The sequence below is a fragment of the Thamnophis sirtalis genome, unplaced genomic scaffold (assembly GCF_051295495.1).
Source record: "Thamnophis sirtalis isolate CommonGarterSnake01/CBP01778 unplaced genomic scaffold, rThaSir2_p1.2 scaffold_3, whole genome shotgun sequence".
Classification (NCBI taxonomy): Eukaryota; Metazoa; Chordata; class Lepidosauria; order Squamata; family Natricidae; genus Thamnophis; species Thamnophis sirtalis.
The window spans coordinates 80,104,612-80,128,454 of NW_028261383.1; the positions used below are offsets into that span (position 1 = coordinate 80,104,612).

Genomic DNA, 23,843 nt, shown 5'->3' on the forward strand with positions numbered 1-23,843 from the left:
CATGGCAATGTTAGACTAGCCTGAATGGTATTGAATCCAGATAATTATGGATTATTCAACAAATCATGAAAAAAGCATGAGCTATGTGAACCCAGTTGTGTAAAAAAGGATGAATGCCTTGCAGCCAAACACCTTGAAATAAGTTTGGTGGCTCCTCCAAGGGTTCCTTATGTAGAACAAGGCTTAGGATTCCAGGCATCTATTGCCATTTTCATTACAATCTGAAGCTGACAAAAGTTATCAAAAATCTCTCCAAATGGAATGAATGGATATCAGACTGATAAATGCAGTTTGGTGTATATATGACAATTATCCATTTAGGTAGTTTAAAGAGTGATTGAGAAAGGCAGCATTCATAGGTGTTTGTGGGAGGTGTCAAAATCTGAAAAGATGCAGCACTGCAATCAACATTGCTGCAAATAAAAGTCGGGCAGGACTTCAGACACAACCCCACATTCTGCAACTTGCAGATTTTGACACCTGTAGAAATTTGACCGTATCCCTCTCCTTATCCTTATGATGGTTCAGCTCATCACCAGCCTATGAGAAAGACAGGCTTACTTTCCAAAAACCAGGTCCTGGAAAACTTGCATGCTTGGGACAGTTTTTGCCTGTCACAGACATAATCAATTGAGGCAGCACCCTTCTGATCATGACATGGGTACATAAATTTACTGTCAACCATCAATCAATCAATCAATAACCCCAAACCTAATCCATTTAGTGGGGAAAAATAAGGCAGCTGAAATAGATGTAATCAAAGGAAATGATGCAGTTTGTACAAATGGGAGAAGGAAAAATTGCCTTGTGATGTCCTTACTGGAACTTGAGGATGCAGATCCAGCTAATCCAGCATTGTGTGTTTGTGGGAGGTGGCCAACCAGATGCATACAAGACACTTGGGTCAGGTGTTACTGCTTGACAGTTGGTAATAACCTAAGATAATAAACTAAAAATTAAGACCACCAAGACTAGTAGCACCAATAGCCTGATTTAAAGAATTATCTGTCTATCCTTGAATCTCCAGACAACTATTCTAGCATGAAATGTACTGTCTTCATTGCAGATGCTGGAAATGAACTCTTAGTCGATGTTGGCCGAAAAAGAAAAAAATCTGCTAACACCTTTTCCAAGTAATAAATTTTATTAAAAGGTTTAAGCTTTCATGATGCCTTTTAATAAAGTTTATTAGTTGAAAAATGCTTTTGGACTCCTGATTTTTTCTACAATCATTGCTAAACTGTTTCAATTCATTGCCTCTCAGCTATCTTTCCTCTAACAGATTTAACACACTTTGAGGATGTCCTTGGGTGGTGTCAGAGAATGGGATCTGAAATTAACGGGAAAAGATTATTTTTAAAGAAGAAAAAGATTATGAAAGGCCAGATGTTGTGACCACGAGATCGTCAGAGAGGTGTGGGCTCCCTCGCTCTGCTTTATTACGCCACGCCTTCTAAACGGAGAGGAGAAATGCTGAACAAACTGAACTGTACATTACTGTACAGCAGCAACTTCTTTTAACAGCTGGCCTGGTCGACCGGGTTCGGGTGGGGCGGGGCGGGCCGTTCCTAGGAGCAATCCCAGGAATGCGATCGACTACATTTCCCAGGCTCCTTCCGGGCGTCCAGAGGTGGGAGGGTCCGTAAATAAAATTCAGAGCAGCCGAGGGGGGTGTTCGCTGGCGGGGGAAAATGCTGCGGGCTGGGGCTGCTGGAAGACTTTCGCTCCGGCGTTTGGGATCCTCCGGGGCGATTGTGTGCGGGAAGCGGAGCTTTTCTTCTGGGCAGGTGAGCTGGTGGCAGGGTGGGCGGCAGCTGTGCGTGCAGTTGGGCTGCCCGTTTGTGGGCGAGCAGGCAAGGATCGCGCCGAATTAAAACTGCCGGTGCGAAACGGAGCTCCGTCCCTGAACTCCAGAAAGCTGCAGGGTACCTGTGCCTTCTGCGGAAGGGAGGGAAGGAAGGGGCAGGCGAGAGAAAAGCAGCGCACGTCTGTGTGCGTTCGTACGGACAACTGAGCTTAATGGGGGGTTCAGGCCTCCAGTCTGACTTCAACAGGTCGATTCACGCAAAACGCTTGCTTTAACAAAGTACAAGAGAGCGCGCCGGAGTAGGCGCATAATTTATTTCACGATGATGGATTGTATCCAGCCTGCCAGTTTTGAGGAGAGTGAGATTAGGATCGGGTACCTCTCTCTTTCCAGCATCTTTCTAAGAAATGGTTTTGTGGGAGTTTCGTGAGAGATTCCTCGAATACACCGAGTTTCCTGGACAATTAATTCAAAGAGTTGTGCTTTTCCGAATAAGGAGAGAAAGTAGCAAAAAGCTCTGAAACTCCTCATCCACCTATTCCCCATTTTTGTTTGCATCAAGAGACACATTGCAAGTGTGTCTGACTGTAAGAGGCCACCATTGAAGTGTTTATTGTTCTAATTAGCAACTGTCACTGCTTAAGTATGGCAGGTCACTTTCTAAACACAGGTCTAGAGGTGGGGGGGGGGGCAAAAAGCAGTGCTATCAACAGATAATAGGAGTGAAGGAGAACGCCTTCCAGGAGTGGGAACATAAATTGAGACATGAAGCTTGAATTTGCTGGCATCTTCTTCTGGCACTAGTACTTCCATAAATCAAAACAACGCAGAAGACAGGCTGTCTCCTGAACCACTGCAGTTGTGAAGAGGTAGCTGTAGCTGCTGGCAGTGAAATTCAGCCCACTTAAAATATTTGCTCCTGAATCAGAATCAGAATAGAGCTAGAAGGGGCCTTGGAGGTCTTCTAGTACAGCCCCCTGATGCTGCTTCTCTCTTATCAGCCACAAGTAACTTACCTTCTGGTCTTCTGTAGTGCAGTGGGGAGGATTGGATCTCTATGAAAAGGACCCATCTTCAATCTATTTAAAGAAATTTGCACTAATTTGCATTTCCCATCTTTCCACTTATGGGCAATTTTACCCCAGCAATTGCTTTTCATAAATAATAGCAGGCAAAATGTCTTTCCTAAATTACTGTGTGAATTTTAGCATATTAACATGCAGGTCCTTTGGAAGTGGGCTTTATCTCTTGCTTTTTCTTTTTTACTGTTTCTGTACACACAGAAGACTCACTCTCACTCACGAACCTATGGACAGGACTTCAGCAAGTAGGAAAGAGCAGAGGAGGGTACAAAGGGCAAGAAAGACTGCAGTCCTCTTGACGATGGACTTGAGATAACACATTGAGTAAACAAGTCTAATTACAAAGGTCGAAGGCAGCTTAGACAGACTACCCCCTCTGTCCTGTTCCCACATCAGAAAATTGAACCAGCAGCTTGTCTTAAGCTAAGGCTGAAACAGTAGCAGATGTTTGGTTTTTCATGGATAGCAAAGGGATTACCAAGATGTAATGCCTGGATTTCTGGGAAACTCAAAGCTACAAAAGAGGGTTTGTTGTTTTTGCAGTGAAGTAGTTGGGGCAAAGGCTGTTCTTCAGAGGTGGTATTCTACCGGTGTGGATTGGTTCACCCAAACCAGTAGTGGAAATTGTGGGTGGCCCCGCCCACTTGCCCAAGCTCTACGGCATCCCATTTAGGCCCTTTTTTGCCAAAAGCGATGCACAGAAGGCTGTGCGCATGCGCAGAGGTGTTGCATACGCTCACATATGCGAACCGGTAGAGAAGGTAAGTCAATACTACCCCTGGTGTTCTTCTTTCTAATTGGGCTGTGGTCAGGAATAGTTATGGTAGGATTAATAATGGGTTTCTTGGCTTGTTCTGGCCTGACTTTGTTCTGAATGATCACTTGGGAGTTTCTGGCAATCATCTATTGCCTTTGTCTGCAGGAGAACCTGAAACAGACCCCTCTCTATGACTTCCACCGACATCATGGTGGGAAGATGGTGGACTTTGCAGGCTGGAGCCTTCCTGTGCAATACACACACAGCCACTTGGACTCCCATCTCCACACACGTCAACACTGTTCTCTCTTTGATGTGTCCCATATGCTCCAGGTAACGTCAGAGGGAGGCTTAAAAGTCACCACCTTCCTGTCTTTGAATTCCTCTCTCGTGTCTCCAGTTGTCTGTTTCATCAGACTCAGCAACTGGATCTTAATTTACTTAAGACTGAATTCATGGGCTGTGCTAAGCCATAATTTATTGAATAAACTACAACTGGCTCAATTTTTAAAACCGAATGAACCACATATATTATTTCATTTGTGAGTCCACCATATTTTGATATTTTAGGAAACAGAAGCCCCTTGTTTTTGAGAAACCCTGCAATAGTTGGAGTTTCACTGACATGTCACTGGCAGTGGGCCTTTGTAGTGGGAAGTGTTTTTTCTATCAGGGCAACCTGGCCTACCCAAATATGGGATGGAGCATATTGCTTCCGCTTTCATCTTTCAGCCTCAATCCAGAAGCCTTCACAGGCAGTCGCTTTCGCGACAAACTGTTTTTGTGTTAAGTTTTATATTTATTTCTTTGTCGGTAAATATAAAATTCGACTACTGGGAAAGTGCCTGGGAGCTTTCAACAACTACAATATTGGGGAGGCAGATTGCAAGATTTGTGGGGGGCAAACAATATATGCCTATATGTTATCTGCTTTAATCCTGCCTATTTCTGGCATTTAAGTCCTCAAAGAGGCAAAGTAACCTTAAAATTAAACATACACACGTCCGACCATGAATAGATCAATCAAAGTTTTATTGTGTCAGGCATTTTTGTCTAACCTTTATGTAAGCAGCATTACTTCCTGACTATACATTGCATGCAACCATAATACTACTTGAGGTGGGTTCACTTTTCTAGAGCTTCTATTATGAGTTATCTTGTTTTCCAACACTGGAATTAATATTAAAAAATTCTGTTCCTGAACTTTTTTTTTAAAATAGGTTGGTTGGATTTCCAAAACGGAGCAGAGTTGGCATAAGAAATCTGGATGGGACCACATTACAGAAAATAATTGTCCCATCCAGATTTCTTATGCCAACTCTGCTCCGTTTTGGAAATCCAACCAACCTATTTAAAAAAAATGTTCAGGATGGATTACTTTTGCCAATATCATTCCACTAGCTTTCCTCGCTTAACTTGGGATCATCTGGATATAATATAGACTAAGCCTTCTTAGTTGCGGCACCTCACCTTTGTAATGGTGTCTGCAGAGATACTTGTCTGCCTGGTGATGTCAGGCAAAAACATACATTTTCCAAAGACAAGTAAATTATCTTAGAAGCTTTGAGAATTTCTATTATTTTATTTGATCTTCTGCTTTATAGTTCTGTTTTTTTATAATTTGCGCAGCACAGATTTGTGGAAGGTGTAAGATAAGGGGAAAGTCTGTTTCCTTGCAGAAATTTCATTCCCTGATTAGATAACATCACCAATGTTAGTGAGTGGGCTTTGCTCTTTGTTTATATGCAATAGTTTGCCTTTGTCATGCCCTGCCCTAGTGTTGGTGGTGGGGGTGGGGTTTTCTTCTTGGTAGTACCTTTATTAGTGTATTGTTTTTTGTTTGGTGTTAATCCCTCCTTAGCTGCTTATTGCCCCATATTATTGCTTATTACAATAATTACACAATTACACCATATTGGCAGCTGGAGATGTATTCCACTCTTTTTCTTTCCTTCTTAGCTTTTTTATTGTGTTGTTCGAATAGTGTGTAAATTGGTTTATCTCTGTCTATTGATGATTGATTTGTCCGTATATCACTTTCAGGAATTCCCTAGCATTTTTGGATTTAACTTTGTCTAAGATGCCCAGTTTCCCAGTTGAAAATATGACTGAGTCTGTCCACGCGTTGTGAGATTAAGCAGTTTTCGTCTTGTCTTCTGTCTGCTACTTAAGTGTTCAGGGATGCTAGTCTTCTGCCTGTCTGTCCTACACAGCAGCTGTTACAATCATTACACTGTATTTTGTAGATAACTTTTATTTTTTTTCTTTTTGGGCAGAAAACAATGCCGTAATCAAGGATACCACAGTTCAGCCCTCAGCTTCATAAATTCTCTTAATTAAACCCTTCATGAATACCACTGACCACATACACTCTTAAATACTAAGTAGGCCCAGAAATTATGTCTCAGTATGTTGCCCTTGTCCCTACATGTCATGTAATAATATAACGTCATGGACTTTCTTCCAGATTAGATGAAATAAAACATTTCTCTCTTTCTCTCTCTCTTACAGACTAAAGTGTTTGGCAGAGACAGGGTGAAGTTTATAGAAAGTCTTGTAGTTGGGGATATTGCAGAGCTGAAGCCTGATCAGGTACAATGGAACCAAATAGATCATTTGAATTATCCAGTCAATAGGATGGTAGATTTGGCACGGAGATATCTAAGATCAAACCCCTCCTTAGTTAGTTGATCTTTGACAAATCTGGATTACTGTAACCACTTCTGATCACCACATTTTATGAAGAATATGGACAACCTGGTGCATAGTCAGATAATAACCTGAATGGAAGTCCTATAAGGAATGGTTGGAAGAACTGGATAGAATTAGACCAGTGAGAACAATATCAGCTTAAGATACAAGTTTTTAATTATCTACAGGACCATTGTGATTTCTGCTGCTCTAGAGATCAGAAAATGTAGAATAATCTGTGGAAACTAGAAATCAGACTGTGGCAAAATTAGAAGCTCTTAATAGCAATGAACTCCTCAAAAGTGGAGCAACCTGATGCAAATATTTAAGCAGAAAATGGATTGCTATAATTGAAACCTCCATTATAGATTCTGCACTGAAGATGTTAAATTAACAGACTGCTAGTTCCAACTCTATTACATAATTCTGGTTCTCTATTTTTAAAGATATGAATAACTTAGATGGACTCTTCAACATCCAAAACTAATGTCTTGTAGAATACAAAAGGGCCTTGCATTTGAAGAGTCTTGGTACTCTTAACTTAAAAAATTGAATTCATGCTTTAAACAATGGAGTAGTAAAAACATATTTCTGAAATATTTAAAACAAGGTACCATAAGCCTGTCATTATGATGTTAAGAAATAAACGCTATGCATAGCTTATATAGGATTGTAACAATGGAATCTCATTTCACTTTGCAGGATTAAAGGATATATATTTTATGGATTGGGATAGGGGATGCTTTTTTGGGATGCCAGCTTTGATGCTTATTATATTTGTATCCAGTTCTCGGCTTCAGCGTCTCTTTCTAGAAAACTTATCTGAGAGACCAGTAATGGAATTGGCTCAATTTAACTTTCCTTTCAGGGCACACTCTCTCTGTTCACAAATGAGAAGGGCGGCATTATAGATGATTTGATTGTGACCAACACCTCAGACCAACACTTATACGTGGTCTCTAACGCCGGTTGCATGGAGAAAGATTTTGCCCTCATGGAGGTACGTTTCTCATTACCCTTAATTCCCAAGAGGAAGTAGGAAAAACTGAGATAAGAAGAATAAAATTCTGTTACAAAAATAGAATAGACCAGGAAAACTATTATCCTCTATGTGTATCTTATTATTTTCTCCATTTCATATTGTAGAACAAGGTGAAGGAAATGAAAGCAGCTGGTTTTGATGTACATTTGGAGGTGTCAGACAATGCTTTGCTTGCTCTTCAAGGTAAATAAAATTTCTTAGAACTGCCGTTGGGAATCTGGGAAGCACCTTATGCAAATATTATTTCAACAATTGAAAGGTGAATTCCTAAAGTGTCAGCCGTTTGGACAAGATGAAAGTAGATATGCAATATTGTATAGAACAGTGGTAGTCAACCTGGTCCCTACCACCCACTAGTGGGCGTTCCAGCTTTCATGGTGGGCAGTAGGTTTTTGCTGTAACTCTGCTTTATAAATTTTATAAAGTTACTTCCCTACTTTATAAATCACCATTACTGTGGAACCGGTGGGCGGTTAGAAAATTTTACTACTAACAGAGATACAAAAGTGGGCGGTAGGTATAAAAAGATTGACTACCCCTGGTATAGAACTACATTTCTTCATTATACTTTGCTGAAGCTCCAGAACTACTTAAACTACATGCTGGTCTATTTTCTGCTTTTTCTGCTACCAGGTCCTGCTATGGCCCGTGTGCTGCAACCTGGGGTGGCAGATGATCTGGCTAAGTTACCCTTCATGAGCAGTGGGATGATGGCCGTATTTGGAGTGGAAGGCTGTAGGGTGACACGTTGTGGCTACACAGGCGAGGATGGCGTAGAGGTATTACACTGACAGCTTCTAGATGTGGGCAGGAATAAGGATCTTTGGGGGAAAGGCTTGCAATAGCAGCACATGGTTAATATGGCATCCAGTTGGATAAGCAGTTTGAGAAGAGACTACTGGTAAATTATTCTCTGATTAGAGAAAGGGTAATGTGTTGATAGGGAAGAAATAATTAATGTGGGTGAAAAATCAGAGTGTCTGTTAAATCCAAATATAGGGATGATTAAAACACAGGGTGAGAAAATGTTCATCAATAAATCACACCAAATAAATTAATGTGCATTCTCATACCTAGATCTCTGTCCCTGCGAAACAAGCTGTGGAGCTGGCTGAGGTGTTGCTTAGGGATTCTTCTGTGTGGCTGGCTGGACTTGCAGCTAGGGATAGTTTGCGACTGGAAGCAGGTCTCTGTCTTTATGGGAATGACATTGATGAGAACACAACCCCTGTGGAGGCCAGTCTGGTGTGGACTCTTGGTAAGTACCCATCGGATTCTTAATTTCTTTTTGTCCCAGCCAGAGCCAAACTTCCCAATGTCCACCCAACCTTGATGGGACACGAAACAAGGATTAAATATTGGCAGGAATGTCTATGGAGCTTCTCAGTCATCCAGGTCATGGTTGTCCCAAAGGTGCTTTTTTTCAATGGGCAACTGGACTTTCTTGTTTTTCTTTGAAGAGGTTTCGCTTCTCATCCAAGAAGCATTCAAGAGCTGAAGAAGCTTCTTGGATGGGAAGCGAAACGTCTTCAAAGAAAAACAAGAAAGTCCAGTTGCCTATTGAAAAAAAGCATCTTTGGGACTATCGGCAGGAACTTATAACCAGAGCATATAAGGCGGGAACTATATTGAGCAAGTAGTAGTTGTTTCTGAAAGGAGGATCTTCTGATCCACAATAAGGGGTCTAGTGCTATCATGGTACTGTACTTTTCTGACTTTCTTCCAGGGAAGCGCCGTCGTGTTGCCATGGATTTCCCTGGTGCTTCAATCATTTTGGCCCAAATTAAAGAGAAACCGAAAAAGAAGCGTGTAGGGCTGACTTCCACAGGACCTCCCATCCGGCAGCATGTGCCCATTCTTAGCCCAGAGGGCAAGGCAATTGGTAGGTAGTCTAATGGATCTGAAATCTAGATGATGATGATGATGATACCTGTTGGTGTGGTTGACTTCATACAGTGACTGGATTCACGTATCATGCCAAGCCAGGTTTGTGTAATAATGTTTCATTGAATATATCACAATCAGCTGGATTCATACAATACAACATACACATCCAAAATTAAATGATACATATTTACACATAGAACATTGTATAAACTTGAGATGTATAAAACAATTCAAATTTAAAATGTTTTGATCTAAAAACATTGAATTTTGACTTTGAATTGGGCTGTTGTTACCTGGTAACAATCGGAACTTGAAATAACCATGCCCTGTTTGCTTGTTCTTAATTGCTACCTAAAGCACCATTTTTGTTCATTGCTCTTTGTTAATCTTTCTCGATAGAGAGACCGTAGGCCCTGTAATCTGAGGACTCTGCTTTTCACTATGCCACAATGCTAAGTGGTTTCACTAACCACTATGCTGGTTGAAATTTGTGGGAGTTATTCCAGCACATCTGGAAGGCACTATGCAAGGGAAACAAGAATGTTATGCTATTTAATGGGTACTGGGGGAGGATAGTGTGGAAATCCGAGAACTCTTATTTCCTGTTGTTTCTGTTAGGTGTAGAAATTGTATGCTCAATTGTATTGAGCAATACTCTGGCTGTTTCTCTTTACACTAGGTGAAGTTACTAGTGGCTGCCCATCACCATGCCTGCAGAAGAATATTGCTATGGCCTATGTGGACAGTGAATTCAGCAAACTGAACACAGCCCTCACTGTAGAGGTGAGGAAGAAGAACTACCCAGCTCTTGTCACCAAAATGCCCTTTACACCTACCCATTACTACACCATAAAGTAGGCTGCTGCCAGCAGAGATTTTTTAAAAATTTTGTATCACATTGTATTAAAAGACAAGAGATATTTGACTCTATGGAGAGTCTGCTACTAAGGACAAATTGAGCCTAGAGAAGACTGTATCAGTCTAGGATTGATGACTGCAGTGTGAGGTGGAATATTTGAGATCTGATAAGCAGAAATGTAACCTGGTTTTATTCCTCTCATCTGCTCAGTAGCTTCTTAGTTGCTGTCATGATTCTCTTGGCTCAGATCATGCACATACAGTTGAATCTAGGCTACATTTTGGGGATTGGTTAGGCACATTGGAATTTGGAAAGCATATTCTGGACAGACTTACAAAATTGGAGATGATCAGCAACAAAATTCTAATTTAGCAGAAGGAAAACTGAAGAAGACACTTTCCACTTTTGAACTCTCGTCTTTAGGACCTTGCTCTTTGACTCAGAGCTGATCACAGCTATCTTTTTCCTGGGTAGATGGACACTAGACTGCTATCTCTCTCTATTTTTATACTCTGAGAATGCCGATGAGCCCATTGGAATTTTAAAAAAAATAAATGTCAGGTAGTTAGATACCAAAGATAATGTCAGTAGGCACAGGGATACAAAAAAATCACAGAACTACTTATGAGCCATTTTCTTTTAAGAAGAGGATTGTTAATTCTTCAACACATGTTTTGTGAGAATAGGCAGGAGCAGTGATTCAAGCTTAGGCAAATCCTCTTTTATTTCTTTGCTCTTTTTTTTTCCTGAGCTGGAGGCTTCAGAGAATATCTTGAAACACAGCTCAGGGTACATCTATGAAATTTTCTTGGAAACAATAAAATAGTTCGCTGTTGTTATCTTTGGTAGATGTCATTTTTGCTTTCTGTTTTCTGGCCAGCTCATAGTGCTGGCATTCCCTGGTGGTCTTCCATCTAAGTACTAGGCAGGATCAACTTGGTCTAGTTTTTCCAAGGTCAGCTAGGTGCTACCATCCTCTTTGACAGACAGTTCAGAGCTACCTCGTTCCTATTTTAATCCATAAAGGCGTAACTTTTTGAAAGCATATGTGAACCAAAACTATGCAAACAGAAACAGGCTGCAGTATTTACAGGAGCTGATGGGGCAAAAACATTGTTAACTTCCATTTAAAATTAATATTAGGTTCATGGAGAGAAATTTAGGAGAAGAACATGGAAAAGTTGCACGCCTCCCCTTCAATTTTTTAAAAACAAAAACGTGGATGTTTTTCTGCTCAGTAGGTAGCATGGCCCTTAACTAATAAAATGCAGTTCACATGCAATGGCTACAATAACAACCAAGCTACTTTTGGTTTTTTTTTTTAATTACATCTTTATAATCTGTATATTACAAACTCTGCAATAAGTGGCAGCACACAGCAGAGAAAAGAAAAGCTTGGTATTGCATCAGCACTTCTTGGATCACACAATTATAGAGCAGCTTCATCTCAGTCCTTCAAGTTATAAGCACAAGGGCTTATGGGTTGCGAGCAGAGCTATTCTAGAAAGTGTTGAGCTCCAGAAAGTCATTAGCCCATACTACTTACAAAGCTGACAGAGGTAGGAAGACATTTTTTTTAAAAAAAATGCCCAGGCTAGATTTCTCCAATCCTACCAAATGTAAAGAACAATTCTGAGAATCCCCAATGATCGGCCATATATCTTCGAGTTCTCAAGCTGTGGGCCAATATACCTGGCTACTGCTGACTCAGGCTACAGTTTAGGTTAGGCCAAAAAACTACTCAGAATAAGATGGCAACTGATGATTCATGCTCAACTGGAAAAATGAGCCTGTGTCCTTTCTAAGCAGACGCTGGCTCAGGGCCAGAGGACTTCAAGAACCACAACAGAAAGAAATGAGGTCTGTGCCAGCAATTTAATGCTGAGAAAAGATAGGCTGGAGGTCAGTCTGCAGATAGGTTTGTCGCATGTAGAAGAACAATGGAAATAATGTAATTGGGGGCTGGGGGGGGGGGAAATTGCAGCTTCCCGAACCTGAGTAAAGCAATCCTGAGATTCAGAGCTTGGCAACTGGACGGATAGGAGCAGTCCTCACAGCACCAGTGATGGCCAGCAACTAAACCATAGCATGGGAGAGATGACAATTTTGATTGCACTTTCCCTTTGCACTGAATCAGCAAGGCCTCTGAGTGGGCAGGCAGGCAAGCATCCCCATCCTCTGCGCTCCTGGTGCAGCAGGAGCCTGGCTTGGTCACCTCTGTTGTTACTCTCGATGTGTTTTTGTATTTGTGTTGCTTGTGCTCTCCCTAAATTTAAAAAAGAAAATCCAACCACATCAAAACCACTTCAAGAAATGCAATCGGTGTTTTTTCTGGGTTGATCGCCCCAAACCACTGATGCTGTTATAACGATGACCAGTTCAACGAATAAAACAACTCACCACATAGAAAAGTGTGAAGAGCCATCTGGAGTTTCTCCATTCTGTCCTCCAGCACCTGGAAAGAAGAATAAGAAGAATGGGCAACTAAATCCTTCTGGTCCTATTCTCCCGCTCCTTTGGAGGACTCCTGTGTCCCTTTTGTCTTGCAAGATATTTACTGAAATGACTTTAAGGATACTCTCTGTTTCCCTAAAAATAATCCCTCCCCAGATAATAAGCCTAATCAGGCTTTTGAGCGCATGCGCTAAAATAATCCCTCTCCCAAAAATAATCCCTCCCCGAAAATATTGTAAGACAGCAGCAGCCATGAGGTGACCACACTCACCGCCTCCTGCAGCTCAAAAATGATAAGACCTTCCCCCAAAAAAGGCCAAGTGCTTATTTCGGGGGTCAAAAGAAAATAAGACCCTGTCTTAATTTGGGGGAAACATGGTAGTATCACAATACTCCGTCCCCTAAGTAAGAAAAATAATAAAAAGTATGGCCACACAAAATCATCTTTTGTCAACGGACACAGTGGAAACTCTCCAATGTTCTCTTTGGTGAAAGAAGCAACAATACTCAGGGCGGAAGCTGTCTCTTTTTTCTAAATTTGTACAGTGCAGAATTAGTGTGTTCTCAAGAAAGTGCTAACCCTGAGTTTTTTAAACAAAGCTCTAGTATTCTTTCAGAAAACAACACTAAACCTGTTTTTATAAAGACCACACAGAAGACCTGACAAGCACTTTGGAAAGCACGAGTCAGGCATTATGTGGGGAATGGCCTCCGCCAAAGTCAGACAACCTCCAGTTCCCCTGCAGCCTAGCCATTCAGGTCACACCGGGCCGTTCTCAGTAACTGGAGCCTAAATTACATATCCATAGCATCTAATATGAATACTCTATCAAATAGAATAAAAATAGAATAAGGCCAAGTTAAACTAGGTAATTAACTATAGACACAACCACCAAAATTTCACAGTAACTAATAATTCATTGCTAAACTTCCATAGCCCTGGGAAAAATATAGATTCTGCAAAGTAGGAGAATGTTCACCTTTTACAATACCAGTGAAATAAATATTTTCAGAACATTTACTCTCATTCCCCCCCACCCCTTGCTATGTCCTGCCAAGATAGGAACATTTTGCTCTGTGATCAGCTTCTAGAGTATTACGATATTCATGGCCAATGTCCTCACAATTGGGGAAGGGTTGTTGGAGGAGTTAAGACAAAACTAGTCTCCTTGGAGTTGCATGTACACAAATGTCAATTTAATAACGCTGCAGAATTCAATTATGCCATGTTTCTCTCTGCAGAGTGCAAATTAATCTTAGAAGAGTCCTCAGTATCAGAAATGCTTGATCACAGAGAGAGGACACTGTAACACTTGTTGCCCAACCATTGTGCATACTTTTTACAAATGACTGGGAGGGGGGATTGGTAACAGAACTGGCATTCAGGACAGAGTGAAAAATATGTATCTTTAGAACAACCTAGCCAGAATAGGCTAATGCTTGGTAACAGAACTGGCCAGCAACTAGTTAAAGACCACTCAGGAATGGGATAGAACCCATATCCGATATGATTTCTTTACTGCCTTACTGCTTCTCTCCCACCACCAACACACAGGTCAACTCAGCTGCCAGAGAGGCTGGAACAATCGACCTGGCCTGGCAGAGGGCTTCTGGCCAGGGCTTCACCACTAACTCTTTGGGGCAATGTAATGGGAGGTGGGAATGACCTTGGGCAAAGACCTGCAGCCAAGGGAACAGTCCACTAAAAGGCAACTTAGCCTGCAGCAGGGAGCCATGCAGACAGGTCAAGTGGCTCAGAAGAGAGTCAAAAGACCCTCCCTAGTTTCTTGAGCTGTAATGGGGATCGGGAACGGGAAGGTGGGGAAAGAGACCTCTGTTATATAGAGATTTATAGAGTCGCGCGATTCTGCCAAATGTAACCTTGCAATAAAGTAATTGTGCAATAAAGTAGAATTATCTGGCTGTGCTTCCTGTCTGCTCTCTCGCAAGGCTGCCAGGCAGCGAGTCAAGATCGACCCTTTCCCTGCACCGGGTTCTCCAAGCGGGGGGGGGGCACACTTGGAGGGAGACCCGGGCTGATCTCCCGCTCGCACCACCCGAAGGGAGACAACGGGAACCCCAGGAGCGAATCGCGGGTGCACGCAGGGGTGGGGGGGGGGCAAGCGGATCGGAGGTGGACTCAGGGCAGGGCAGGGGCTTCTGCGGGGAGCCCTACCTTGCCGATAGTAGAGGCTGGTGACGGTGTTCCCGTAGACCCTCCAGGCCACCTGGATGCCCAGCAAGCTCACCAGCAGCCAGAGCAGCAGCAGCTGGAAGAGGGCGGCCCGCAAGTCCTGGGCCTCCCAGTCCGACAGGAACTCTTGGCCGAGCCAGGTGAGAGCCCGCAACACGCGCGTGGGGGCCTCCCACTCCGCGGAAGCCGGGTCGGCCCCTGCCTCAGCCTCAGCCGCCATCAAGCCCACCCGCCGCTGCTCGCACAATGGCGAGACCCACCAGGGCTCAACGCTGCGCCACAAATCCAAACAAAACTGTCAGCGGCTCCTCACCGCGCATGCGCTGGAGGCAACTTGCAAACCCCTCCCCGCAGAAAAAGCCGGCGTGTGTTCCTATTACACGCGAACTCGGAGTTCCTTAGGTGAGGAGGGAGCCAAATCTCCTGGCCAAGGCGCAGGGGTTTAGGGACCGGCACAAAAGGAGCCACATGATGCCATCGCACGGCACGCAGTTTCCCCCAAGTTTATTTACGTTGTTCTTGTTGTTCAGCGATTCCCTGTATTTTACGCAAAGGTTTTTAGCGCCGAGAAGCCGTAGAAGGAAGGCAGCCTGTGCGACCTTCAACGAAGAAAAGGGGGCCAAATGGGGTTCGTTTGGAGAAACGTTTAAAAGAGCAAATTCAGTCGTTAAATAGTTGCATTTTTATGCAAGCAACTTTAGTACCGCTAGGTGCTACAGGTTGTCAAGAAAAAGGAAGGAAGGAGAGAGGAAGGAAGGAAGGAAGGAAAGAAAGGAAGAAAGAAAGAAAAGAAAGAAGGAAGGAAGGAAGGAAGGAAGGAAGGAAGGAGAAAGAAACCGTGCATTAAAGCCATTTTAAAGCACCGCCTTTACTCTTAGGAAATCCCCCGTTGGAACTGCAGCGCAAAGGAACCCGAGCAATTGTTATCTGTTCCAGCTTAGTTCCCGAAAAACGATAGGTTTCGCTTTCGCTTTCCTACTCCTTGCCAAAAGGAGGCGGGCTTTGCCACATTCCCGGGTTCTTCTGACCGGAGCTGCTGGATTTCGTGTGGGGAGAAGCACGAAGTGTCTGTGTGGGTAAGGTTTTTAATTTTCTCTGAATGGCAAAATGTTGCGCTCGGTTGTTGTGAAGGTATGAATGGCTGTGGGACGAGCTAGAACGAAAACCTTCATAAGCAAGCCCAGGAGCATCAGAGGCGCTCCCCGGAATCCAAGACAACCTACGTAGTCGTATTGAAATAAAATAACATTTAAGAAATTATCTGAAATTTGGGGTTTTCTTAACGTGAAGTTTTAATACCAACGTTAAATGATGTGTTAAACAAGGGTAGATCTTTTTCTGTAAAGATTTATTATTATTATTATCATCACCATTCATTATCATTATTATTATCATTATCATCATCATTCATTATCATTATTATTATTTCTCAATGATTTTATGCTCTGTTCATTATTTCTGTTGATATTTACAGCTATTTACCTGCAATGTTTAAAATTGTATAAATACTCAGTTGTATAACTCTAATGATAAAAAAATTCTTACCTAGCCAATTTAATCCTGTTTAATTCCGTGATGCTGGTGATTTCCTTGTTTTACTCATCTTGTATTATTTTCTTTTGCCTTTTATTTCTTGTTTGACTTGTTAAGATTTTTTCTTAACTTAATACTTTTGGGGACCCAAACATTTATAGTTTTTGTTTCAACTTCAGTCTCTGATATTTCTCTTATCATTCCCAGGGGTGTCAAACTCGATTTCATTAAGGGCCACATCAGAGTTGTTTTTGATCTCAGGGGAAATGAGGTGGGCGTGGGCAGCTCAATATCACTCATTTGGGGAGGCACTTGTAGTGGCCAAGTGCTAAGGCAGGACTTCCTTCAGACCCTCCCTTTCTCATTATAATCTCCTTCCTTCCTTGGTCCCATTGAGCTCCGTTTTCAATGGCAATGGCCCCATGGGGCACCGGATCCAGCCCACGGGCCTTGACTTTGAAGCCCCTGATCACTCCCATACAAACTCCATTGTTTCCTCATTTCACGTTCATCTCTAATCATTTCTGTACTTTTTCATTACACTCACTCTGCTGGAAACCCCTTGTTCTTCCATTATCCCCATAAAATGACCGTATTGAAATTACTCTTAGAAGGGCACCCTGAAACACCTGGGTTTATCTTCTGTGTGTGAACTGAAGCAGGACCTCAACTGCTCTGCTTGTTCTGTGCTCTTAAAACCGCCTGCCAGGCTGGCTGAGTAGTTCCCATATGTAGTCATAATCATATTTGGGCTGAAAAATCCAGATGACTGGTAGTTGGCACAAAGAGACGTAGAAAACACTTTTAATTTTTCATTGCCACTTGGTGTTTGTCCAGATTTTTGCGACCATAATACAGTAGCCCCACCTGTTGAGGTCCAATAAGACGCTTTCTTTGTTTTAAAGATTACATGGAGCAAGGAGGAAGTTGGGCCTGGCCCCCTCTGCCAATGAGCCTCAAGGTTGTGCCTCCCTTACTTGGTTGAAGCCACTCAGGGGAAGTAGAAGGAAAATTAATGCCAGGTCTTAAAACTGGCTGAGAAACCCACCCTTGGTGGGCTGCAACACCCATCATAATCACCACTATTTTTCAATGTAAAAGATAGTAATCTGCCAGTACTGTTAATGTTGCTACATTAATGCATTTTTCTTAGCAACTGTACAGAAGTGGCTTGCTACTGCCTTTTTCCAGAATGTTTTACAATTTTCCAGATCAGCCTACAAGCTTTAGAATTTTCTGGTGATTTCCACTCCAAGTATTAATTAGGTTAATTCCTGATTCTGTTGAACTTCTGAACCTAGACAAGGTCAGCCCCATCCTGCCCCCTGCTGGGACTTGCTTTCTGTTTACATTTATATTATTTTAGTAAGCCACTATTTTTTAAGAGTGATCATAGGACCCGTGGGTGCCTCGAAGACCTCCTCAGGGGTCCTCAAAATCAAATTTATTTGCCAAATACTGAAAACATGTGCAAAAGAATTAAAATTATTCCCATTTTTTAATAATTTGTTTTAAAAAATAGACACCCCCCCCTGGAAAAGTATCTTATTTATCTAGGTATATCTACTTTATTCATTGAATAAATATTGTATAAATGCAATCAGTTTTCATTTTTAATGCCATAAATGGTAAATGCAAACAAATGCTATTTTGGGATCTTCCACAATTTTTCTTAAGAGTGGGATCTCTTAAAAAAGAGAAAAGATCCCTCTTAAGGGGTCTTGAAAGAAGAAAATGTCAAGAAATATTGTACCAAGTTATGCCAGTCCAGTCACGACTGAACAGTTTGCATGAAAATAGTAATAGGGTTAAAACTAGACACAGCTACACAATCATAAAAAATAATTAAAATGTGATCAACCGCACCTTACATACTAAGGAAGAGCCAAAACACCATCCTCATCAGGAAAGGTTTAAAATTGTTCCTTCAGCCCTGCAAAGGCCCTCTGCGTCATCACAGTCTTAATATCCTTGTGAAATGTTAACAGGCTTGGGGCTTCTCTGATATCACAGAGAATGATGCTCTAGAGGAGAGGACAATTCTCCCCAGCAGTTTAATAAGCACAGCCATGATCGGTGCCTGGACAATAAGTTTATGACGCAAGACTTTCCAATAGCCCAATTAAATGCCTTGGTCCTCCCTTTTTTTTTGCCCCTGACAGTACAGAAGCAGCAGGATCAGAATGAGTGCCACGGAGGACCTTCCGAAGATTGACCAGGAATTGTATTCCCGCCAACTGTGAGTCTGATAACATGCGACACAAAAGTGGGAGGAATGCGAAGAAATCCCAAAGGGCTATTGCTCGAGATCTGGTGTAATAGAGACTCATTGCTGATTGAGAGTAGTTGGATAATGAGTGAGCATCTGGTGGAATTTATTTGGGAGAAGAATCTGGGGATTAAGACAACAGTTAACACCACGAAGTAGTCCTGACAAGAAGTGCAAGCAGGAAAACCAGCTCTATCTTTGTTGTAAGGTTACATTAACAGAATTTTGCAAGGTTGAAAGTATTTCTCCTCCCACCCCCTTTACAGAAAACTAGAGAAGGTCCTTTCTGAAATGTTTACCACAGCCATCCTGTGGGAAACCCTTTGAGCTGAGATACATTTTACATGCTGCATGTCCAGCTTGTGCTCTCCTTCTGTCTCCTGAGGTCATTCCATGCATTAAATACATAATGACAGATGGAAGAAAAATAGAGAGCGGTAATTGGCAAAGGAAAGCAAGATAAGGGTGAAAGTGTTGAACAAGAACAGGAGTGCAGTTCGCTGTTAATGCTTGGCATTTGCATCATTGTGATGTTTTTGTTCCAGCTATGTGCTTGGGCCTGAGGCCATGCAGAAGATGGCTACAGCAACAGTGCTGGTTTCTGGAATGACGGGGCTGGGGGTCGAGATTGCCAAGAATGTGATTCTCGCAGGCGTGAAATCTGTCACACTCCATGACCAAGATGATGCTCAATGGAATGACCTGTCCTCACAGGTATGCAGTTTACTGATTTTGCCGAACAAATTCGAGAGAGCAATAGTAAGGCACAAGGTCTTCTTTGATTCTGCTCACACATTCTGTGCAGATTTTATTCTGCTGTAGCTACTTTTCCACAAGACTATATGTAGTATATGTAGATCCATAGACACTGTGCACATATACATGCATTCATCTATATGTTATCAATTTATAACATCATTCTTACTCTCCTTTGCAGAGAGTATTTCTTTCTGTGCGGAATGCGGGGGGGGGAATATTAAATAAATAAATACATTTATATGCCACCCACTCACTATCCAAAGCAACTTTGGAATTCATCTCCTTTCTTAGCATAAAGGAAGTGGCACATTTCTTGTGCAGGAGAATTGGAGGTACCTTGTTCTCCAAATCCTCCTGTCTAAAGAAAAGTGATCCACCTTCTTCAGCCCATAAAGGATGTTGGTCTCCACTCAGATCTCTGGGGGTAGATCAGAACCCCTGCAGATGGCTCAAATAATTCTAACCCTCTGCCGAACCCCTCCCCTAGTATTGCCATGTCATTTTCCCTTTGTTCATGCTCCCTTAACTTACGAATGGTGCAGTGGTGGGTTTCAATTTTTTTTAACCTCTTCTGTAGGTGTGACCTGCTTTGTGGGAGTGGCTTGCTGGCCATGTGATGGGTGGGAGTGGCTTGTCAGCCATGTGACCGTGTGGGAGTGGCTTGTTGGATGTGTGACCGTATGGGAGTGGCTTGGCAGTCATGTGACTGGGTGGGCATGGCCAAGTTGTAAAATAATGTGAAACTCACTTAACAACACTCTTGCTTAGCAACCAAAATTTTGGCTCAGGAACTCTGGCATTTGAAGCACGCAAGTCTTAAAGCTGTCAAGTTACAAGACCCTTGCACCCCTAACCCTTTAGAAAAAACTCTAGGGGTGTTCAAACTTGACAGCTTTAAGACTTGTGGACTTCAACTCCCAGAATTCCTCCTCTCAGTCTTCATCTTGATGATGTGTGGGCGGGCGGGGGGAGGGAGCTGGAACCAGTTCCAAATGGCACTGTAGATTTGTGGAACCTCTTCTATAGAAGAGGTTAGAACTGGCAGGAACCCACCCCTGAAATGGTGCCAGCAAGACAGTGTGATTCGCCCCTCCCACCCATTCACCCTAGTTGATTGTGGATCTCACCAGATCTGCTGCAGAAGGAATAGACCTTCATACAGGACAATTGCTTCCATTTCTCTTCTAAGCTGGAAGAAGGAACTTGTGTCACACAGAGGTACAAAATTGAAGGAATGCCCATCATCTAAAGACAGTTTTCTAAGTGTGTGATAGGATCCAATTTCCCAACATGCCATCTGGATTCTTAATTAGTCCCGATTTTTGCTCGTTTCATAACAGATAATTGTTGGTAATTTAGCTCTATACAATACATGGCTGAATGAATAATATCACTTGGGATTCTAAAAGGTTGCCTAATTTGGGAAGTTTAACAAATCAGCTGTTATTTACTCCCATTAAAAGTTGTCAGAATGAGAAATGCCACACTAATAGTGACATTCTAACTTTCATAAAAAATTAATTTAGAATCGGTGTTAAGATATTCTAGGATCCTGCTATGTATCATTCTCTTAGTATCTTATGCTCCTGTAGTATTACAGCTACTGTGTTTCTTACACAGTATATAGTGCAGTATTTCTCAACCTTAGCAACTTTAAGATGGATGGGCTTCAACTCCCAGAATCCTCCTGACTGGGGAATTCTGGGAGATGTAGTCCATCTAGCTTAAATTTACCAAGATTGAAAAACACTACTGAATACACACATTGTATGCAAATGCTGCTGGGAATGGAGATGTAAAAGTCAACTCCAAAATATGCTATTAGGTAATGTGGTGCATCTGACAGTAAAATAAGGCAAGAAAAGGGTAAAAATGCTGTTTTATTGGTGGCAAAGAATTATGTAAAAGACTTTTCTTTACGCTTAGCTTTGCTGTTTCTCTATAGTTCTACCTATCAGAGAATGATGTGGGGCAAAACCGAGCTGTGATATCCCAGAAACATCTCTCCAAGTTAAATAGCAATGTTGAGGTGATCCCCCACACCACTGAACTGATGAAGTCCTTCTTGGCTACTTTCAAGGTAAGACCGAGTAATGTGTCTCCTGCCATGGAAAAGAAAATATGGGAGAAGAATCAATTTTATCAATGCTAGATAGAAGCGATGAAAGCTAACCATTAGGCGGGTTCTATCTGAATGGATGGAAGAGTTTCTGTTCTTCATCCTGCAGTAGCAGCAAGCTTGCCAATCCATCTCAAATATTTCTGTCAGCTCTAACTTTGTTGTAAATTTTCCAAAAGAATTATAAGATTTTGATTAGGAGTCGCACCTGAAAATTAGTCTTCCCATGCAGTTGCCAGGACTAACATGTCCAGAATGGATAGATGTGTGGTATACATTAAACAGAGAGCATAATCAGTGGTGGGATTCAATTTTTTTTACTACCGGTGGGTGTGGCTTGATGGGCGTGGCAGGGGAAGGTTACTGCAAAATCCTCATTGCCTCCCAATCAGCTGGGACTCAGGAGGCAGAGAATAGATGGGGGTGGGGCCAGTCAGAGGTGGTATTTACTGGTGTCATAGGAAAAATGCAATAGGAAACAAATAGCAATAGCAATAGCAGTTAGACTTATATACCGCTTCATAGGGCTTTCAGCCCTCTCTAAGCGGTTTACAGAGTCAGCATATTGCCCCCACAGTCTGGGTCCTTATTTTACCCACCTCGGAAGGATGGAAGGCTGAGTCAACCTTGAGCCGGTGAGATTTGAACCGCCGAACTGCAGCTAGCAGTCAGCTGAAGTGGCCTGCAGTACTGCACTCTAACCACTGCGCCACCTCGGCTCTAAAGGCAACAACACAAGCAATAATTCTTACTTTAAGATCAGAGGTTTATTGTTTCTAATAATTTGGAACATAAGAAATGAATAGATATAAAAGATATAAAAAATATAATAGCAGTAATACACATGAATTAACAAGCCATTGCAATGGGGTCCAATGATATATAGCAAGTCCTGCAAGGACTGCTATAAATCACTGGGCCTCGAGCTGATCTTGAACCTTATCCTTAAAACTGTTCTTCTAACCACATGCACGCTTCACAACTTCACTGTCACTTTCCGTGAACACCTGTGTACATTACTTTCAATTCCTCATTTCCAACAGTTTCATTCTTCCTGTTTTAAACGAATCTTTACAAGTGCATCAGGGGTGGGTTTCTCACCCCGTTCCAACCGGTTCGGTTGGAACGGGGCCGGCGGTGTCCTTGTGCATGCACGCAGTGAACGCATGCGTACTAGCGCCTGTGTGATACTCCAGCTGCTCCTGGAGGATCACGCAGGCACTGTATGCGTTCTGCGCATGCGTGGAAGCGCAGAACTCGTTAGAACCAGGTAAGAAACGCGGGCGGGTGGGTGGATCCTTCAGCGTTCCCGGAAGTTAGTTACTTCCGGGTTCTCCGACCAACCGGTTTGCGGGGACTGCCGCGAACCACCTGAAACCCACCCCTGAAGTGCATATTTTGCAAAAGGCATATTTCACAGTTAGCAACGGCTCAGCAGGATTACAAATATTTCTGGTAAATTTTGAAATTTTCCTAGCTGAATATTTTGGTTCATATCTCTTTTCTTCTGGCTTGTTATCACCCATAGGATTTATTGAATGTAATAGATCAATAGGCTCTATATCTTGATTCTCATACCGGGTCTCCAGAACAGGTCAGAACTTGTTGAATACCACCTCTGGAGCATATGGTTGGAGAATGTCCTCCCTATCATTCTCTGTGATTGGATATTGCTTAATGTGGCTTATGCTCTGAACCTCCCCATCCAATCTATTCCAGGTTGTGGTTCTGACCAACTCATCATTGAAGGAACAGCTGGATATCAGTGAATTCTGCCATGCCAACCAAATTTGCTTTGTCCTAGCTAACACAAAGGGCCTGGCTGGGTATGTATGGATGAATGGGTCGTCCTTTTTCTAGGAGGGGGATCAAGGAAATGGAAAATTTACATGAATAATGCTGGAACATTGCAGAGATTTTTTTTTTTGTATAGGAAGACCCTGTAGTTGAAAGTTACCACCGGTCTGTATGTTTGCTAGGTATTTCTAAGGGTGGCACATAAGTTGAATGCATCATTGGACGCGTGACTTATTTTTGTCTTTCTCTTGACTTCAGACAGATTTTCTGTGATTTTGGAGAAGAACATGTGGTATATGATCCTTCAGAAGCTGAACCTGCATCTGCTGCCATTGAACACATCACCTGGGTAACTTCCTTCATTGGGATACAATGGCTGTTTCACCCAATATACAATCACATACTGTGCAAACCAGCTGATGTCTTTTCACAACTACTCTATTTTCTGTATTACTTTTCTATTCATAATTCCCTTCTTGTGCCGTCTCCTTTAAAACCTGAATATAATGTATCTACCCAAGACAGCCCCCATATTTCTTTTTCTTTCCTCCCTCCCCCTGAATTGTGAGCCGCCCTGAGTCCCCCCAGGGAAA

General features: G+C 42.3%; 3 protein-coding genes across 5 annotated transcripts in view; 2 read left to right on the forward strand and 1 right to left on the reverse strand.

Moving 5' to 3' along the window:
* The first annotated feature begins 1,629 nt into the window (after window positions 1-1,629).
* AMT (aminomethyltransferase) lies at window positions 1,630-10,964 on the forward strand. The gene is made up of 9 exons (XM_087709287.1): window positions 1,630-1,787; window positions 3,812-3,979; window positions 6,158-6,238; window positions 7,206-7,337; window positions 7,484-7,562; window positions 8,013-8,158; window positions 8,457-8,637; window positions 9,106-9,261; window positions 9,946-10,964. The coding sequence occupies exons 1-9, from the start codon at window positions 1,692-1,694 to the stop codon at window positions 10,122-10,124; spliced, it is 1,218 nt and encodes a 405-aa protein (XP_087565413.1). The 5' UTR covers window positions 1,630-1,691; the 3' UTR covers window positions 10,125-10,964.
* Window positions 10,673-15,046, reverse strand: TCTA (T cell leukemia translocation altered). The gene is made up of 3 exons (XM_014057410.2): window positions 14,756-15,046; window positions 12,526-12,580; window positions 10,673-12,391 (listed from the first exon to the last, which is right to left on the reverse strand). The coding sequence occupies exons 1-3, from the start codon at window positions 14,991-14,993 to the stop codon at window positions 12,349-12,351; spliced, it is 336 nt and encodes a 111-aa protein (XP_013912885.1). The 5' UTR covers window positions 14,994-15,046; the 3' UTR covers window positions 10,673-12,348.
* A 524-nt stretch (window positions 15,047-15,570) lies between these two features.
* Window positions 15,571-23,843, forward strand: part of UBA7 (ubiquitin like modifier activating enzyme 7) — a 61,991-nt gene continuing 53,718 nt past the window's right edge. For 2 of the 3 annotated variants that reach the window (XM_087709288.1, XM_087709290.1), the window contains exons 1-6: window positions 15,571-15,849; window positions 18,469-18,545; window positions 19,121-19,289; window positions 21,280-21,414; window positions 23,173-23,279; window positions 23,509-23,599. In XM_087709288.1, the coding sequence (XP_087565414.1) occupies window positions 18,490-18,545; window positions 19,121-19,289; window positions 21,280-21,414; window positions 23,173-23,279; window positions 23,509-23,599 (558 nt within the window). In that variant the 5' untranslated portion in view covers window positions 15,571-15,849; window positions 18,469-18,489. The remainder of the gene's footprint in view (window positions 15,850-18,468; window positions 18,546-19,120; window positions 19,290-21,279; window positions 21,415-23,172; window positions 23,280-23,508; window positions 23,600-23,843) is intronic. The other variant, XM_087709289.1, reaches the window with a different exon arrangement.

Excerpts from the sequence above, each read along its gene's own strand:
- TCTA (XM_014057410.2), bottom strand. The coding sequence starts at position 14,993 with ATGGCGGCTGAGGCTGAGGCAGGGGCCGACCCGGCTTCCGCGGAGTGG. Across the intron at positions 12,581-14,755 it reads CAGCCTCTACTATCGGCAAG|GTGCTGGAGGACAGAATGGA; the intron begins GTAGGGCTCCCC and ends TCTTCTTTCCAG. Across the intron at positions 12,392-12,525 it reads TCTTCACACTTTTCTATGTG|GGAGAGCACAAGCAACACAA; the intron begins GTGAGTTGTTTT and ends TTTTAAATTTAG.
- AMT (XM_087709287.1), top strand. The coding sequence starts at position 1,692 with ATGCTGCGGGCTGGGGCTGCTGGAAGACTTTCGCTCCGGCGTTTGGGA. Across the intron at positions 3,980-6,157 it reads ATGTGTCCCATATGCTCCAG|ACTAAAGTGTTTGGCAGAGA; the intron begins GTAACGTCAGAG and ends TCTCTCTTACAG. Across the intron at positions 7,563-8,012 it reads TGCTTTGCTTGCTCTTCAAG|GTCCTGCTATGGCCCGTGTG; the intron begins GTAAATAAAATT and ends TTCTGCTACCAG.